The following is a 19,876-nucleotide window of genomic DNA, read 5'->3' as shown; positions in this document are numbered from 1 at the left end:
GTTTGCTGATCATGTTATAAGTGAAGTGGATCAGCCAGAGGCTTGAATGTTTATGGCCCAAATATATTCAACAGAGAAATGTTTGAGGCAGGTTTTCTCTCCCCACTTACCAGTATTTAAACCCCATTATTCCTTATAAAGCGATATTGTTAGCAGGAAGACCAATATAGAATATACCTGTATTGAAAATGTTCTTGTATAGTAAGGGCCTTTGGGTTGGATGTAGGTTCTGAGTGGAATTCCATTATTTAGTCACTAAGAACTAAGAACTTAACATAACCTCATCATCGTGATATCTTGACTGGTTGCATCACTGTTTGGTATGGAAAATGCAGTGCCCTCAATCACAAAATGCTACAAAGGTGTGATGCGGACAGCCCAGTACATCACTGGAGCCGAGCTCCCTGCCATCCAGGACCTCTATATCAGGTGGCGAGTGATGTACTGGGCCTTCCTCGCCACCTGATATAGAAGCAATAGACTGTTCATTCTGCTACAGTCGGTACCAGAGCATCGGCTCTCCGTCCAAAAGGCTCAGTGAAATCTTGTTCCCCCAAGCCATAAGACTGCTAAATGGTTATCCAGACTATCTGCACTGACCCTATGTACACTCACAAGACTATATAGTGTATACACACTCACACACATTACATTGACACTACACTTGTGATATAATGGCTGCCGTTTTACGGGCTCCTAACCAACTGTGCTATTTAGTTTTTTTACTCACATTGTTTCTAACTCATTTTGTTCATAAAGTTTCTGCTACCGTCTCTTATAACCGAAAAGAGCTTCTGGATATCAGAACAGCGATTACTCACCTCGAACTGGACAAAGATTTTTTATTTTTATGATTCCGACGCGAAGGATATACTGCTTCCCGAAGACCAGGCTGAAATCACAGTCATTCGCGTGAAGAAAAGACGGAGATAAAGGGGGCGAAGATCGGGGTGCCTTGTGAGGATTCGTAGGCGAGTGATAAAATCACCACTACCATCGGTTCTATTGGCCAACGTGCAACAGTGAAGAGGTGCCTCCGGGATGTTGGCCTTCTAGGCAGAGTTGCAAAGAAAAAGCCATATCTCAGACTGGCCAATAAAAATAAAATATTAAGATGGGCAAAAGAACATAGACACTGGACAGAGGAATTCTGCCTAGAAGGCCAGCATCCCGAAGTCGCCACTTCACTGTTGATGTGGAGACTGGTGTTTTGCGGGAAAATTATAAGTGACCCCAAACTTTTGAGTGGTAGTGTATGTTTAGAACTCAGTTATACACTGGTGAGCTCTGCAATGGTTACAAGGCTGCAATCATATCCTATTTATGTCTGTTGACTTGTCGAGACTGGACTAGAGCCAATCAACGACCTTACCCTCGACTAGCCCTAGTCATGAATCTGACCCCAAAGTTGATGTTTCCCACATTCATTAACCACCATAAATCTGATTAGTCCGGATCTGTCCAGTTTAAATGAAAAGTTTCAGCTTGTACGTGTGATAGTCCTCTTTTTATTAACGATGTGATTCCGTAGACAAAGGCAACTGAATAGACTTCAGCTTCACACTGACATCACAAGTGGTTCATGAGATTACATGCATTAAGCTGCTTTAGCTGCAGGAATAGAAACATTAAGAAGTGGAGCCGTCTTAGGTGCACGGGTCATGTGGCGTCTTTGTGAAAGATATGCCCTATATGACTAACGCTCTTCAACTTGACAGACTATTCTATAAGGAAAGAAAATATCCCCTTTCTGGACATATTTATTCAGGGGTAAGTTAGTGCATTTACTTGGTTGTTCATTCAGGGGTAAGTTAGTGCATTTACTTGGTTGTTCATTGCATCGGAGTCTCTGAGATATAGGTTGTGTATGCCAGGAATGCAGATAGCTCACCTGAGAATGTAACGGAAGGCATTGAAAATGGTCACGGAGAATAAAATGGAGTGTATTGGGAATCTGGGATTCTAGAGGAAATGTGTTTCTTACCATTAAAATGAATAACTGATTCAGTAAAGCATGCTAAATGTTACCGTGTATAAGGGTTGGGGTCAATTGCAATTTAATTTGAAATTCCAATTCAATTCTTGAATTCACTTATTAGTTGGAAAATGTACGTTGAATTAAATTTGAATTTCACAAATCTTCAAGTTATGGAATTGAAATTGAATTGGAATTGCAAAAACATCAAATCTTTGGAATTTAATTGAATTGGAATTCAAATTTTCTACATTTCACAGTTAATTAAATTAGTGCACATAGTATCAAACATGTATTGTAGGATGTGTTTTTAATCATATCACTATATTTTAATGAACCTGTATCACTATATTTTCAGTATAGCTAGGCTGTCTGAAGTGAAATGATCAGCCTGAAAGGCTCAAGGAAGTGAATTTGAATTTGTGGAATTGTTGGGGATAATTTCAATATTTGGAATTGACCTAACATTGGAATTCAGAAGAATGAACTTATATCTGAATTCAAAGACTGACCTGGAATTGAATTCAATGGAATTTACAGGGAGAGAGAATTGAATTAGAATTGAATTTGTGGAATTGACCCCAATTCCAGGTCTTTTGGAAATAGTGATAATATATATTTCCAGGTAAGTATGAAATGTGCATATGGGTGGCGAAGGCTATCTGTTCTTTCCTGGTGTTGGGTAATTCTACTCAATGGATTACATTTAATTAAATTATTGTTTAATCTGAAAATGAGTCAATATTTTATATGCATTTTTGGCTGTATCACTATCGACATTACATCCTTATCTAATGCTGACATTACACGAGGTGAGATGACAAGACATTACATTACATTCATGTCAAGCAGTTTGGCCTAAATTAAGCCAATTTATCTTAAAAACATTTTTTTATAAATGTATGGTAAATCAATTCTTTGCATCAATTGTGATGCTTTTTAAAATTCTGGGCTCATTCAGTGGTTGAATAAATCTGTCATTTTGGACCTGAGCATAATCAGGGAGATAGGTACCTATTTCCTGTGCCAGCACGAGAGAGTGGACATTAAGCCTCAATTTAAGATGACAGTAGGATTTCACACCAACTATCACATATAGGGGTGGCAGGGTAGCCTAGTGGTTAGAGCGTTGGACTAGTAACCGAAAGGTTGCAAGTTCGAATCCCCGAGCTGACAAGGTACAAGTCTGTCGTTCTGCCCCTGAACAGGCAGTTAACCCACTGTTCCTAGGCCGTAATTGAAAATAAGAATTTGTTCTTAACTGACTTGCCTAGTAAAATAAAAAAAATATGCAAGATGATCACATCAGAAAACTATTTTCTGTCTGTTTCCTACTGCTTTATAATAATCTATTGGTGTGGAAATTTTCGGACTACCATTTTATCAATAACAGTACCAACGCTACAGTTGCTGTAGATGTGCCACTGTTTTTTGAGAGACAATTCTAATCAAACACTCCGAGATTGGTATGTTGCATGCATCATAATCAATATTTTGGTTTTGATTTGCAATCTTAACCAAACACCTAGCGAGCCTGTCAATCTGTTCAGATTTTTGTTTTGCATAATGGCTAAGGTGTGGCTTGACAGCCACTGGATCTGGGTTGGACTCCCGTTCAGGGCTACCCCCAGAATTCACTACAGTATATAAACACTGTTCATTCTGTTATTACTTTTAACCCTATCAGTCTTGAGAGCCCCAGCAAAAATTGCCTTTTTCATTTATTTGACTTAAATGTATATTTTATATAGCCCTTATATTTAGCCTTACAATGAAGTGTTTTTACCATTTTATTTTCAGAACAACCTTAAAAAATAAGGTCAGCCAAAGCAAAAATGTGATAGAAATTTATCCAGAAATTGTTTGCTCAGTGGGAAATTAATAACCAACTAGTCAGTAACAACTGTGTGGAGTTTGGTGATTTGTGACAGCAACTACGTGAGCTTATTACAGTATTATAGACATTATGTCCTAGGGATTATATGATCTTCTATGTGTAGAAAAACCCCTGACCTTCTAACGACACTTGTGTAGCTTGTGAGCTTCATAGAGCAAAACATATTACATGTGCCATTCGGACTCCACGGATGATTTTGTAAAACACTGCCCTTTGTCTCACAAACAAACCATCTCAGCTCAACCCTCTTTAATCACACAGACTAATGGTTGGTACCAACGGATGCATAAGAAATAGACAAATCCAAAAGGTACAGCTCAGAAGTCAAACACACAAAGTCCAAATCACGCCGGCATCATGGTGGGACTAATTGGGTTAAACAGCCAATGAACAATAAAGTTGTTCATGATTTTGTAATTGTCTGTTGCAGTGTACGGGAAATTGGAGGCTGAGGCCTAGGGAAGAATGAGTCGTCGCGGGAGCAGGAGGAGGAACAGTCGGAGGAGGAAGAGCCCCGCCAGCAGTAAACGTGAGTGGAGGTTATTGGGGCGGATCCTTTAGAGGAATGGGGTTAATCCTGTCATGGCTGGCTGAGTCACGCCCAGCCCATGCACCCACACCTTCACTATTAAGCCTGCCACACTGTTTGGCCAATCGGAGCAGGTGAGGATTACTGTGGTCTCGTCTATGTAACCACAGCTAATGGACAAGAGCCAAGAGGCTCCATCTTGGAATGAATCCCACACATTGTGATAAGGTACCATTTTGTCAAATTGAGCTTGAGAGAAATGCTTCACAGAAAAGGGTCAGTAGTGTATATGAGGATGGCTCAGCAGCCACGAGGCCTATAAGCTTTACACCAAATGCAAGAGTTTGAAAATATTCAACCACAATCCTCACTACAATGTATTAATCAATTCAATCTCAGGGTACATAGAAGGGATCAACCTTTTAGATACCTTTTGAGAGATTTAGTTCCTCAGTCTCATAGCTTGTCTATGGCATTGTGTCCGTACAGTGGTCTTAATAGTTGTTGTAGTTTTTGATGTAGGCTAAATGTTAAGGTGTATTCATTTTTTGTCTTCCTTACAGAGAGTGCCTCTCAATGCGTTTTTCAAAAACAAAACAAAAGTAACAGTGTGGTTTGCCAGGATGATATCACTGAGAAAGGAGAAATTCAATCATTACGCAAAGAAAATATTTTGTCAGACTCTGATGAAGAGGGAAAATACAGTGAGATTCCAAGCAAAGAGAAAAAAGTCAGGCGAGACAGTCAAGGGGAGTCCTCTCGAAATAAAAGGCCACCTAGCATCGCAAGGCAAGAAAACATAGATAGGGGGGTGAAATTCACAACTTTGGTAACAATTGACAATTTGCAACCGTCATCTTCAAAAATCATCTTTCAGCACTCTCGTATTGGCTCGAACATGAAGTTTGAAATTCAAGAAATTCTACACTCCGATAACTCAGGGATCAAGACAGTATATGTGTTCGAAAGTCAACAGGGGGCTACCGGAGAGCCTTGTGTCCAGAGTCAACGTGAGAAGAGACTCGGTCCAAATAATGATTTAATTCAGCAGTCATGGACTCTAAACCCAAATGTAAACATCACAGTCCACAGTCAAAACAGGAAGCACAACTACGAATTTAGCGTTCCAGAAAGCAGCAAGGATGCAGAGTTCACAGAAAGACATAGCATTGCCTCAAGGTGTTGTGGGGAATTGGGCTGCCGCAAAAGCTGCTGTGATGATCAATTTGCTTTTCACCGTTCGGCCAGCAACAATGACACCGACTCCACATTGGCAGGTGGGCCCTCCAGCCCACCCCCTTTGTCTGACTTCTGGAAAAGCACAGATGCACTGTGTGACATTCCCCCACCATGTGAGTTTTCCGACCATAAATATGAATCCCTGGCAGACCTTACCGAAGACATAGCTTCCTGTCAGATTGGGGCTTGTTGTACTACGGACAAGCAGCAATGGGTATTCAGTCCACCACCCTCCATGAGGCACCATAAAGACTCTGGTTGCCCCTACTCACTTGATGGTGAAGACAGTGCCCATTTGGCATCTTTCTTCGACAGCGTATCGGAATCAGACAACTATGAACCCATGTTTATGAGACCACCATTGTCAGTGAACAGGTCCAGTTACACCAAAGACTTCATCCAAAACCACGAGATGAAGACCCAGATGCGTAACAATAGCATAGCTACCGTAGAATGCAAAACCTGCTTGTCGTCCAGTTATCTACAAAAGCCGACGAAGAGGCGGCGGACTTTCCCCGGGGTGAAAGAAGAACCAAGTCAAATGCAGGAGGGCCTACCTTCGTGGGAGGGAAGAGAGTCTTTTTCGTCTGGCACCATCTCCTCTTACATTATGGAGTCCCTTCCGCTTCAAGCAGAGAGACTAAGCAGACTGACAGCAGACCACCAGGATGATGAGAGGCTTTGTCCCTTTAGTGCATTGAGACGTAAATCCTCCCAAAGCAGCTACAGACCCAGCTCCAGCAATGCAAACAGCCACCTCGAGCCACAGCAACAACTGATCAATCCGTCATATGCATCTACGTCCGAGGAGGCTGTAGATGAGGTCTTCCAGTTACCAGAGCCAAAGCACCTACCATGTGAAGAATCCAGAGGACCCGACCTGGACTTTGGAGGGAATGTATTGGCGGACATGGCTTTCGGAGTGGAGCAGATCGAGGTGGCAGAGAGCGGCTTTGATGAAGACATGGGGGAAGTGGAGGACCACAGCCTAGATCCCACGATGGAGGAGCTCACTCAGAGGGACCTGCTCATTCAGGTCTTCCCTCCCTCCCTTTCCAAACTGTCATCCCAAGAGAATTCAGTTCCCAATCTTCAATCCATGCGGCGAAGAGGATCAGTCATGGCCATAACAACAGGGAGCACTGAGCAAAGGGTCTTGCAGAGTGTCTCCAAACTAGCAGAGAGCGCAGCACTGAATAGTCCCCACTGGGACACCTCCAACGTAATCCCAGAGGCACGGTCTGTGTTCCCCATACTGAACATGGAGATGGACTCAGGAATCACAAGTAAAGCTACAGAGGAAGTTAGACTAACGCCGAAAAGGTCTCAAACTGTAAGAGCTAGCATCTCCAGCCCTACTCTTTCACAGATCGAGGAGGGGAAAGAACCTCCTCCAAAATACAAGATTGTAGAGGATTCAGGCATGGAAATTGCAGAGGCACCCAGTCCAGATCATGAATCTCAAGACCAAGAGACAGAAAGCAATTGGAAGCCCAAGCTATATCAGACAGATTCTACAGCAGAAAAACAAAGTGTGTCCAAATGTGAGTTGTGCCAATCTCAGGTTTTTCAATAATCATAGCCTAAGACATTGATTCCAAATCCCCACTTGTCCCAGAGGGACCACCAGATTCAATAATTTGGTTAAGATGATATAAGGGGGTCAGAAAGTGTTCTCATATGGGTATCCTTTATTTATTTTCTGAAGCCTCCTTAGAGGTCAAGGACAACGGCCCCGAGCACTGGGCTAAGAGACGGAATCTCTTCAAGGACAGCAAGCAATGGAGCTCTATAGGAGGAAGCTCCCTAACCAGCAGCATCAATGAGGAGTCAGGTAGGCACCCTAATGTCCCCTAATCTAGAAACAGACACAGCTTTCATTTGTTGGTCTATAACCAGCCACAACACAGATATTGAGTGGTATGCCTTTATTGCTATGACCAGACATAACAAGGCAATCAGAACTGTGTGAACAGGAGATAGAATATGATATAAGTCGTATTTTAGGTGTGTCACAAATGGGGTGATTTGGGTGTAGTCATTGTAAATCTATTGTAGGTATTGCAGAAACGGGAAGGCAACGGCATCTCCCATAAATAAGAACAACTACGTTTTTTACCTCATTCTCTTTTTTTATTTCATCATTGTTTTGACTTTCATCAACAGGTGCAATCTGGGAAAAAAATACAACAATTCCACCTACTTTACAATTTGTTGTTTTTCAGATTGCACCTGCTGACGGAAGGCCTACGTTCCCACAAAGAACGGTGCCCAACACCCCTCCCCCCCACAAAAAAAGCAAGCTTTGACGAAGTCGAAAGTCGAAATGAGCCCACTTTTTAAAAATAAAACAGAACTCCGTGAACTAAACATGTTGTTTTTGTTGTGGTTATTTATGTCAGATGCTATCACTTTGACTTTTCTGGAATACCGGAACCAATGATGTATAAGTCATTAACAGAAAACTTGTTTCGGAAAACTAGTAATGGAATGTCATGTCATTTCATTCTATGTGTGCTTATGTCACTGTGTAGGAATTTCAGAAGACAGTCGTTCTGTTGACATGGCAACAAGGGACCTTGGAGATAAGGGTTTCTACACAGAAACCTTCCACTGTGCCTCATGGATTTACAGTGGAGACGAAGTCAGTCCGACTGCTGGGCCAGTTCCTCCTGGTCTCCAACCTCGAACTGTCACAAGTAGGACACCTTTCTACATGTCTTACATCACGGTGTTGGGGCCTTCTCCAATAAAGTCAGTCAATTCAGAGATTGAAAATCAGTTAACAAATTAAAATCTTCTTTAAGAAAATAATCAACGTGCCAGAGTTTGGCGTAGCGTTCTAAGCTCCCAACTCTGTCCGATGTATATCACCTGGCGACCGAGGTTTGAGCCCTGTGTCGGCCACCCTATGTCTATGGCCATACTATTTGTCTCCCTCTCTACCTTTCCCGCTGTACTGTCAAGAAAATGTTACTAAAATATCTAAGGTAGGTCCTGTAAAACAAATACTACTACTACCACTACTGATGTTACTTCTACATGTACATGCTAGTCATTTAGCAGACAATCTTATCCAGAGCGACTTGCAATAGTGAGTGCATACATTTTCATATTTTTACTACTACTCCTACCACCACCAATGTTCTTAATGTTATCAACAATTTAATAGAACTCTTGAAGGTGAAAACATAGATGGACCATTCTTACTTAATTGGTTCTTCTCTCTGCAGTTCGTGAGAGGACGGTCAAGATTTGGAAAGGAATGGGAGAGTACCCCTGGGGGTTTAGAATACAGTTTTCCAAACCTATTGTGGTCACAGAGGTCGACACAAGTAAGTCCATTTGCGAACCGTATTTGTACTATGTGCATCTTATCACGCTAATAAATGCACAGCAAACGTTACTCAGACAATATTTTAAATTGTTTTGTTTGCTTGATAAAGATGCAGTTTGATCAACAAAGAATTTGCTATCCTTTTAAAAGTGACTGATTAGTATATTTTTCATTTTAAGGCGGACATTTTGTGTCACTGCAGCAATTTGCCAAGCAGTTTGGTGTTTTTGACAGATATTATCACTGCTGCAAGTGTCCATTGGCCGTATCTAGCAAACCACACTGCTAGCTCAGCTGTAAGCCGAGCTCCTCCCTTCTGGTTTCAGATGGAGCAGCCGAGGAGGCGGGGCTATTGGTGGGAGATTTCGTCATGGCCGTCAATGGGATCGATGTCACCAGTATCCCCCACTCTGAGGCAGCTGACCTGGCAAGACAAGGTAGGAATAAAATAGGCCAACATGTTAACTGTTAGATCATGGTACTGCACAAGTATGTAGTTAGAATTAGCTATAAAGGATAATGCACCACAGGAGGTTGGTGGTACCTTAATTTGGGAGGACAGGCTCATGGTAATGGCTGGAGCGGAATCTCTGGAATGGTATGAAATACATCAAACACATGGTTTCCATGGTTTCCATGTGTTTGATGCCATTCCATTCGCTCCGTTCCAGACATTATTATGAGCCGTCCTCCCCTCAGCAGCCTCCTGTGGAGTGCCCATCATGTACCTATTCACAAGCCAAATATTTTGCTATCATGTTTAGTTTTTTTAGTATGTGATTGAGAATGGGATCCCCTTATTATTTGTTTTTTGATAGGCCCAGACCTCCTGACTATGACCATTGGCTCAGACATCGGTCGAGGCCCCAACACCCCCAGACCTACCTGCCGAGGCTACCTCCATAAACGCACCCAGTCTGGCCTGATCAAGGGTTGGAGAAGGAGGTGGTTCGTGCTCAGACATGACTGCTGTCTGTACTACTACAGGCATAAAAAGGTGAGCACAGCATCCTGGTAACTCGCCACATGCCTTTAGAGAAACTACCCTCCTGTGTTTTGGATCTAAAAGGGACATTTCAAATTCAAAGTTTGTCAGACATGTTGCATACCTCATAATTGCTCTTCAGTCAAGCTGTTTTATATTCCACACTATGTATTGTGTAAATGCCCCTGTAGGACAACATTACTTATGAGGTGAACTATCCCTACTTTATTCCACAACAATATTCTCCCAGAAGTTTCATTTAGAAAAGGTGAATTGGGACTGGAAATTGATTAACAGGAAGTCACAAATGATATTAGTTTTCTTTGAAGGGCCTACAGTAACTATGACATGTGTGGATTGTGGTATTCTCTTTAAGTGGATGAAAGAGTGTCCAGATAAACATGGCTTAACAGTCATACACATGGCACCACTCCTTCACTCAATTAGTCATCCTCAAGACACCACTCCTTCACTCAATTAGTCAACCTCAAGACACCACTCCTTCACTCAATTAGCCATCCTCAAGACACCACTCCTTCACTCTAACAGTCATCCTCAAGACACCACTCCTTCACTCAATTAGCCATCCTCAAGACACCACTCCTTCACTCAATTAGCCATCCTCAAGACACCACTCCTTCACTCTAACAGTCATCCTCAAGACACCATTCCTTCACTCAATTAGCCATCCTCAAGACACCAATCCTTCACTCTAACAGTCATCCTCAAATCAAATCAAATGTATTTATATAGCCCTTCGTACATCAGCTGATATCTCAAAGTGCTGTACAGAAACCCAGCCTAAAACTCCAAACAGCAAGCAATGCAGGTGTAGAAGCACGGTGGCTAGGAAAAACGGTGGCTAGGAAAAACACCACTCCTTCACTCAATTAGCCATCCTCAAGGCACCACTCCTTCACTTTAATAGTCATCCTCAAGACACCACTCCTTCACTTTAATAGTCATCCTCAAGACACCACTCCTTCACTTTAAGAAACCTAGAGAGGAACCAGGCTATGAGGGATGGCCAGTCCTCTTTTGGCTGTGCCGGGTGGAGATTATAACAGAACATGGCCAAGATGTTCAAATGTTCATAAATGACCAGCATGGTCAAATAATAATAATCACAGGCAGAACAGTTGAGACTGGAGCAGCAGCACGGCCAGGCGGACTGGGGACAGCAAGGAGTCATCATGCCAGGTAGTCCTGAGGCATGGTCCTAATGCTCAGGTCCTCCGAGAGAGAGAAAGAAAGAGAGAAAGAGAAAATTAGAGAGAGCATACTTAAATTCACACAGGACACCGGATAAGACAGGAGAAGTACTCCAGATATAACAAACTGACCCTAGCCCCCCGACACATAAACTACTGCAGCATAAATACTGGAGGCTGAAACAGGAGGGGTCAGGAGACACTGTTGCCCCATCCAATGATACCCCCGGACAGGGCCAAACAGGAAGGATATAAGCCCACCCACTTGTCCAAAGCACAGCCCCCACACCACGAGAGGGATATCTTCAACCACCAATTTACCATCCTGAGACAAGGCCGAGTATAGCCCACAAAGATCTCCGCCACGGCACAACCCAAAGGGGGGGTGCCAACCCAGACACGAAGATCACATCAGTGACTCAACCCATTCAAGTGACGCACCCCTCCTAGGGATGGCATGAAAGAGCACCAGTAAGCCAGTGACTCAGCCCCTGTAATAGGGTTAGAGCCAGAGAATCCCAGTGGAAAGAGGGGAACTGGCCAGGCAGAGACAGCAAGGGCGGTTCGTTGCTCCAGAGCCTTTCCGTTCACCTTCACACTCCTGGGCCAGACTACACTCAATCATATGACCCACTGAAGAGATGAGTCTTCAGTAAAGACTTAAAGGTTGAGACCGAGTTTGCGTCTCTCACATGGGTAGGCAGACCATTCCATAAAAATTGAGCTCTATAGGAGAAAGCCCTGCTTCCAGCTGTTTGCTTAGAAATTCTAGGGACAATTAGGAGGCCTGCGTCTTGTGACCGTAGGGTACATGTAGATATGTACGGCAGGACCAAATCAGAGAGATAGGTAGGAGCAAGCCCATGTAATGCTTTGTAGGTTAGCAGTAAAACCTTGAAATCAGCCCTTGCCTTGACAGGAAGCCTAGCACTGGAGTAATATGATCAGATTTTTTGGTTCTAGTCGGGATTCTAGCAGCCATATTTAGCACTAACTGAAGTTTATTTAGTGCTTTATCCGGGTAGCCGGAAAGTAGAGCATTGCAGTAGTCTAACCGAGAAGTAACAAAAGCATGGATTCATTTTTCTGCAATATTTTTGGACACAAAGTTTCTGATTTTTGCAATTTTAAGTAGATGGAAAAAAGCTGTCCTTGAAACAGTCTTGATATGTTCGTCAAAAGAGAGATCACGGTCCAAAGTAACGTTGAGGTCCTTCACAGTTTTATTTGAGACGACTGAACAACCATTAAGATTAATTGATCAGATTCAACAGAAGATCTCTTTGTTTCTAGGGACCTAGAACAAGCATCTCTGTTTTGTCCGAGTTTAAATGTAGAGCGTTTGCAGCCATCCACTTCCTTATGTCTGAAACACAGGCTTCAAGCGAGGGCAATTTTGGGGCTTCACCATGTTTCATTGAAATTTACAGCTGTGTGTCGTCCGCATAGCAGTGAAAGTTAACATTATGTTTTCAAATGACATCCCCAAGAGGTAAAATATATATAGTGAAAACAATAGTGGTCCTAAAACGGAACCTTGAGGAACACCAACATTTACAGTTGATTGGTCAGAGGACAAACCATTCACAGAGACAAACTGATATCTTTCCGACAGATAAGATCTAAACCAGGACAGAACTTGTGCGTGTAGACCAATTTGGGTTTCCAATCTCTCTAAAAGAATGTGGTGATCGATGGTATCAATAGCAGCACTAAGGTCTAGGAGCACGAGGACAGATGCAAAGCCTCGGTCTGATGCCATTAAAAGGTCATTTACCACCTTCACAAGTGCAGTCTCAGCGCTATGATGGGGTCTAAAAACAGACTAAAGCATTTCGTATACATTGTTTGTCTTCAGGAAGGCAGTGCGTTGCTGCGCAACAGCATTTTCTACAAATTTTGAAAGGAATGGAAGATTCGATATAGGCCGATAGTTTTTATTTATTCTGGGTCAAGGTTTGGTTTTTCAAGAGAGGCTTTATTACTGCCACTTTTAGTGAGTTTGGTACACATCCGGTGGATAGAGAGCCGTTTATTATGTTCAATATAGGAGGGCCAAGCACAGGAAGCAGCTCTTTCAGTAGTTTAGTTGGAATAGGGTCCAGTATGCAGCTTGAAGGTTTAGAGGCCATGATTATTTTCATCATTGTATCAAGAGATATAGTACTAAAACACTTGAGTGTCTCTCTTGATCCTTGGTCCTGGCAGAGTTGTGCAGACTCAGGACAACTGAGCTTTGAAGGAATATGCAGATTTAAAGAGGAGTCCATAATTTGCTTTCTAATAATGATGATCTTTTCCTCAAAGTGGTTCATGAATTTATTACTGCTGAAGTGAAAGCCATCCTCTCTTGGGGAATGCTGCTTTTTAGTTAGCTTTGCGACAGTATCAAAATTACATTTCGGATTGTTCTTATTTTCCTCAATTAAGTTGGAAAAATAAGATGATCGAGCAGCAGTAAGGGCTCTTCGATACTGCACGGTACTGTCTTTCCAAGCTAGTCGGAAGACTTCCAGTTTGGTGTGGCGCCATTTCCGTTCCAATTTTCTGGAAGCTTGCTTCAGAGCTCGGGTATTTTCTGTATACCAGGGAGCTAGTTTCTTATGAGAAATGTTTTTCGTTTTTAGGGGTGCAACTGCATCTAGGGTATTGCGCAAGGTTAAATTGAGTTCCTGAGTTAGGTGGTTAATGGATTTTTGTCCTCTGACGTCCTTGGGTAGACAGAGGGAGTCTGGAAGGGCATCAAGGAATCTTTGTGTTGTATAGCACGACTTTTGATGCTCCTTGGTTGGGGTCTGAGCAGATTATTTGTTGCAATTGCAAACGTAATAAAATGGTGGTCCGATAGTCCAGGATTATGAGGAAAAACATTAAGATCCACAACATTTATTCCATGGGACAAAACTAGGTCCAGAGTATGACTGTGACAGTGAGTAGGTCCAGAGACATGTTGGACAAAGAGTCGATGATGGCTCCGAAAGCCTTTTGGAGTGGGTCTGTGGACTTTTCCATGTGAATATTAAAGTCACCAAAAATTTGAATATTATCTGCTATGACTACAAGGTCCGATAGGAATTCAGGGAAATCAATGAGAAACGCTGTATATGGCCCAGGAGGCCTGTAAACAGTAGCTATAAAAAGTGATTAAGTAGGCTGCATAGATTTCATGACTAGAAGCTCAAAAGATGAAAACTTCATTTTTTTTTGTAAATTGAAATTTGCTATTGTAAATGTTAGCAACACCTCCGCCCTTTGCGGGATGCTCAGGGGATATGGTCCACAACAAGACACCACTCCTTCACTCAATTAGCCATCCTCAAGACACCACTCCTTCACTCTAACAGTCATCCTCAAGACACCACTCCTTCACTTTATTAGTCATCCTCAAGACACCACTCCTTCACTCTAACAGTCATCCTCAAGACACCACTCCTTCACTCTAACAGTCATCCTCAAGACACCACTCCTTCACTCAATTAGCCATCCTCAAGGCACCACTCCTTCACTTTAATAGTCATCCTCAAGACACCACTCCTTCACTTTAATAGTCATCCTCAAGACACCACTCTAACAGTCAAGACACCAACTATTCACTTACAATCTTCACTGACAGCCAGTGTATTTCTGTTGCAGGATGAGGGGAGGAAGCGAGCTCTGTCATCTTTTAAGCTAGAGGGAGCAGATGTTGGAGGGGACCCCTCCCTGGGGAAACCCTTTGTGTTCAAGTGCTGCCCCCTGTCTGCCAACCGAGTGTACCACTTCTCCGCTACATCCAACCTGGAGATGAAAAGGTATCGATAGAGTAGTAGTCCTTGCATAGTGTTTATTGCGTTTTTATGTAGTTTTGTGTATGACCAGACTAATTTCAGATAGAAATGCACGTTATAGATCTATCATTCATTCTCATTAAAATAAAGTATGATAAGGTGCTAGATCTATTCTATGTGCCGTATTTCTACGCTTCTTCTCCCTTCCTTTTTTGGTTTATTTTTTACATCAGCTACAACAGCTAAAAATACAATATTTGGGGTTATTTAAAATATTTTTCACAGTGGTTTAGATGGTACCATGATTCTCTATGGCTATGCTATACATTGCTTAAAGTCACAAACTGAAATGAGATTTGAGACATTTTTGAATTTTTGAAACCAGGAAGTAGCAGAGCACTAAAGTGTGCATACAACGCCAATAACAAGTTATTTATTTGAAATAATTATCTGTGTTATTGCTCACCTGCTGTTTTTCATTAATTTAGGTGGTTGGATGCCATGGACAGAGCTGTTCATCCTGTAACACAGGTAAGGATTGTTGTCAAACAAGGAAAACATGTAGAATTTATATCCAGTTAAAACAAAATTTACAATCTTTCTTGAAATTCTGTCTCGCTACAATACACTATTACATTCCATCATGCATATTTTTAACTGTGGAGGATATAATCAAAGGTGTTTTTTGGGGGGAATGATTCAAATAAATGAGGCATGTTGTTGTCCATGCTGAGACTATAGCCTATAGAACTAATCCCTGCCCTGACCTCTCATGTGGCAGAATCACGTGTGGGTGGATGTGACTCGCCACAACGCCAGCCTCCCCCCACTGGCCGTGAAGAACCCAGAGTGTCTGGGCCTGCTTCACCAGATAGACAGGAATAACAAGGACACGTGGGTGCAGCACTACTGTACACTGAAGGACGGGTGTCTCTACTTCTACGCAGGCATCCGCTCAACGCACGCTCTGGGTATGTTGTGATGGCATGCCTCACCTTGATCGTTTAAAAAACACATGTTTTTATTTAACTAGGCAAGTCAGTTAAACATTTTTTTTGTTATTTTCAATGACGGCCTAGGAACAGTGAACTGCCTTGTTCGGGGGTAGAACAACAGATTTCTAACTTAAATCTTGCAACCTTCGGTTACTAGTCCAACGCTCTAACCACTAGGCTACCTGCCGACAAAATGTTGACACTGGGGAGACTGCGCTGTCCATTTAGGAAAATTGATTAGGAGTTATTGATGATAAATATAAATGATAAATGTATGATTATATGATAAATAGATGACAAACCATATTCTGTTTAACCCATATGTCAATGAATGGAAATCAATGTCAGAGATCATAATTAGTGTGGTCTTTTTTTGTTGTCAATAACTTATTAGCGAGGTTTTGTTTTTTAACCCATTACATGACATTATTTGCACTCCTTGGAGAAGCCTCCTCTGCTAAATACTGTAATATACAGTATCTGACTGCCTCTAGAAGCCTCCTCTGCTAAATACTGTAATATACAGTATCTGACTGCCTCTAGAAGCCTCCTCTGCTAAATACTGTAATATACAGTATCTGACTGCCTCTAGAAGCCTCCTCTGCTAAATACTGTAATATACAGTATCTGACTGCCTCTAGAAGCCTCCTCTGCTAAATACTGTAATATACAGTATCTGACTGCCTCTAGAAGCCTCCTCTGCTAAATACTGTAATATACAGTATCTGACTGCCTCTAGAAGCCTCCTCTGCTAAATACTGTAATATACAGTATCTGACTGCCTCTAGAAGACTCCTCTGCTAAATACTGTAATATACAGTATCTGACTGCCTCTAGAAGCCTCCTCTGCTAAATACTGTAATATACAGTATCTGACTGCCTCTAGAAGCCTCCTCTGCTAAATACTGTAATATACAGTATCTGACTGCCTCTAGAAGCCTCCTCTGCTAAATACTGTAATATACAGTATCTGACTGCCTCTAGAAGCCTCCTCTGCTAAATACTGTAATATACAGTATCTGACTGCCTCTAGAAGCCTCCTCTGCTAAATACTGTAATATACAGTATCTGACTGCCTCTAGAAGACTCCTCTGCTAAATACTGTAATATACAGTATCTGACTGCCTCTAGAAGCCTCCTCTGCTAAATACTGTAATATACAGTATCTGACTGCCTCTAGAAGCCTCCTCTGCTAAATACGGTAATATACAGTATCTGACTGCCTCTAGAAGCCTCCTCTGCTAAATACTGTAATATACAGTATCTGACTGCCTCTAGAAGACTCCTCTGCTAAATACTGTAATATACAGTATCTGACTGCCTCTAGAAGCCTCCTCTGCTAAATACTGTAATAAATATATGACTCCCTCCAGGGGGGATCTACTTACATGGGTACACTGTGAGGGAACAGTCCTTGGGATCCAAGAAATCCACCATTGAACTGAAACCCCCTTCGGAAGAGTTCAAAACCTTCTATCTCTGTGCTGAAAACCCCATGGAAAACAAACGGTGAGATGTTCACACATTTGACACATGTTGGCACATTTTAAGTAAGCATTTCACTGTCCTGTTTACACCTGTTCCCACTGGGCACAGACAACATTTCACTGTACTGTTTACACCTGTTCCCACTGGGCACAGACAACATTTCACTGTACTGTTTACACCTGTTCCCACTGGGCACAGACAACATTTCAATGTACTGTTTACACCTGTTCCCACTGGGCACAGACAACATTTCAATGTACTGTTTACACCTGTTCCCACTGGGCACAGACAACATTTCACTGTACTGTTTACACCTGTTCCCACTGGGCACAGACAACATTTCACTGTACTGTTTACACCTGTTCCCACTGGGCACAGACAACATTTCACTGTACTGTTTACACCTGTTCCCACTGGGCACAGACAACATTTCACTGTCCTGTTTACACCTGTTCCCACTGGGCACAGACAACATTTCACTGTACTGTTTACACCTGTTCCCACTGGGCACAGACAACATTTCACTGTACTGTTTACACCTGTTCCCACTGGGCACAGACAACATTTCACTGTACTGTTTACACCTGTTCCCACTGGGCACAGACAACATTTCACTGTACTGTTTACACCTGTTCCCACTGGGCACAGACAACATTTCACTGTACTGTTTACACCTGTTCCCACTGGGCACAGACAACATTTCACTGTACTGTTTACACCTGTTCCCACTGGGCACAGACAACATTTCACTGTACTGTTTACACCTGTTCCCACTGGGCACAGACAACATTTCACTGTACTGTTTACACCTGTTCCCACTGGGCACAGACAACATTTCACTGTCCTGTTTACACCTGTTCCCACTGGGCACAGACAACATTTCACTGTCCTGTTTACACCTGTTCCCACTGGGCACAGACAACATTTCACTGTACTGTTTACACCTGTTCCCACTGGGCACAGACAACATTTCACTGTCCTGTTTACACCTGTTCCCACTGGGCACAGACAACATTTCAATGTCCAGTTTCGATTTACATTTGGTTGATTTGTCAACTAATGTGAATTCAACGTGAAATCAACAAAAAAGCTCACCATGTCATGTTCCGTTGAGGACTTTTTGCAAATCCAAACAATTTTCCACTTTGATTCAACGCTTTTTGTTGTTGAAAATGCTTGGAAACAATGTTGATTTAACCCGTTGTTGCCCAGTGGGTTGTATCCTGTGCACGTGACAATTACATTTTTGACACATTTTACACAAAGTAGACTCTCATTGCATTGATTTAGGAAGGAATAAAGGCACAGCTTTTTAACATGACATAATACTATATGCTTGGAAATACCTTTGCGATAATTAATCAATTCTGAAGTTCATGTTCACAGATGGATCTTGTCTATAAAAGCATCCGCAAAAAAATGGCTACCATACCATCAGGCCGTTCAGGACTACATGAATCGACCACCAGAGGAGACCAGAATGTGAGCTCGATGGATAATTCCTCGCATCGCAACCAACCTTTACTGTTCTAGCTTCTGGTTTGGTTTAACCAAAAGCATATTAAAGGATCACTTTACTCAAAAACTTGTTATGATGCAAAACATATCATCATCATCACAGTTTTTACTCTGTACTGAAAACTTGACTACTGACATGCACAATGGGATTTTGGGGGGATTGTATTAACAATGAACTTATGATCAAAATAGATTTGGAGTGACCTATCCCTTTAATATTGGTTATGTTTGACGTTCCCTTGAAGGATTCCATGTAAAGCTGAAAATTGAATGGGAATTTAAGTATTTCAATGCAGTTTCAGGTCGCTTTACTCTACCCTGAGTGTCAGTCTGTTTAAGTTATCATGCAAGACGACAAACACACAGATCTGGGACCAACCCTTGTTGGACGACCAGCTGTTCAAGGCATTTACAGTATGTTCACTTCAGAAAAATTATTACCGGCACTTTGGGAAAACTACTCTTTAACTAACAGCGTACTTTGAAGATGTCCATAGTCTTTATTTAAAAAAATTGGGGGAGAAATATTTTAAATAGACCTTGGAGTATTGTAGAGTATGTTGGAAAAGAAAATAGAATGTTTTTCACAGATCAATTCACATTTTGAAGTAATTGAATTGTAGAATTCATCTGCTGCTATGCTATGCTTTTTCAACAATTTCTCCAGATTCTCACTGAACAGTCTGCAAGTATTTGGGAATTGAATGAGTTTCTGGCATTATGCATTTTATACGCATTTGTAAACATATGATATGGATGGAGTTGTCTGGAGGATTTTGAATTGTTGCTATGGGCTTGTTGTATGTTTTGATACTGTTAGCTTCCTTAGTGATACAGCACTGCACCATTTCAGAGATGATGATGTTGGCTGAATAATAAATACATAATAAATGACATGACAGTTTGACTATAATAAGACAATTCTATCATCTATC

The 19,876-nt window shown here is 41.9% G+C and overlaps 1 protein-coding gene across 1 annotated transcript; it reads left to right on the top strand.

Moving 5' to 3' along the window:
* The first annotated feature begins 1,627 nt into the window (after positions 1-1,627).
* On the top strand, positions 1,628-19,850 carry pdzph1 (PDZ and pleckstrin homology domains 1). The gene is made up of 13 exons (XM_031802545.1): positions 1,628-1,770; positions 4,303-4,401; positions 4,965-7,184; positions 7,349-7,474; positions 8,175-8,339; positions 8,874-8,975; positions 9,304-9,414; positions 9,796-9,974; positions 14,807-14,964; positions 15,429-15,471; positions 15,722-15,911; positions 17,309-17,444; positions 18,810-19,850. The coding sequence occupies exons 2-13, from the start codon at positions 4,338-4,340 to the stop codon at positions 18,907-18,909; spliced, it is 3,594 nt and encodes a 1,197-aa protein (XP_031658405.1). The 5' UTR covers positions 1,628-1,770; positions 4,303-4,337; the 3' UTR covers positions 18,910-19,850.
* The last annotated feature ends 26 nt before the right edge of the window (positions 19,851-19,876 follow it).

This window comes from Oncorhynchus kisutch, linkage group LG23 (genome assembly GCF_002021735.2).
Source record: "Oncorhynchus kisutch isolate 150728-3 linkage group LG23, Okis_V2, whole genome shotgun sequence".
Classification (NCBI taxonomy): Eukaryota; Metazoa; Chordata; class Actinopteri; order Salmoniformes; family Salmonidae; genus Oncorhynchus; species Oncorhynchus kisutch.
Note: the sequence above shows the minus strand (reverse complement) of the source record. Positions and strands in the feature narration are given on the sequence as shown.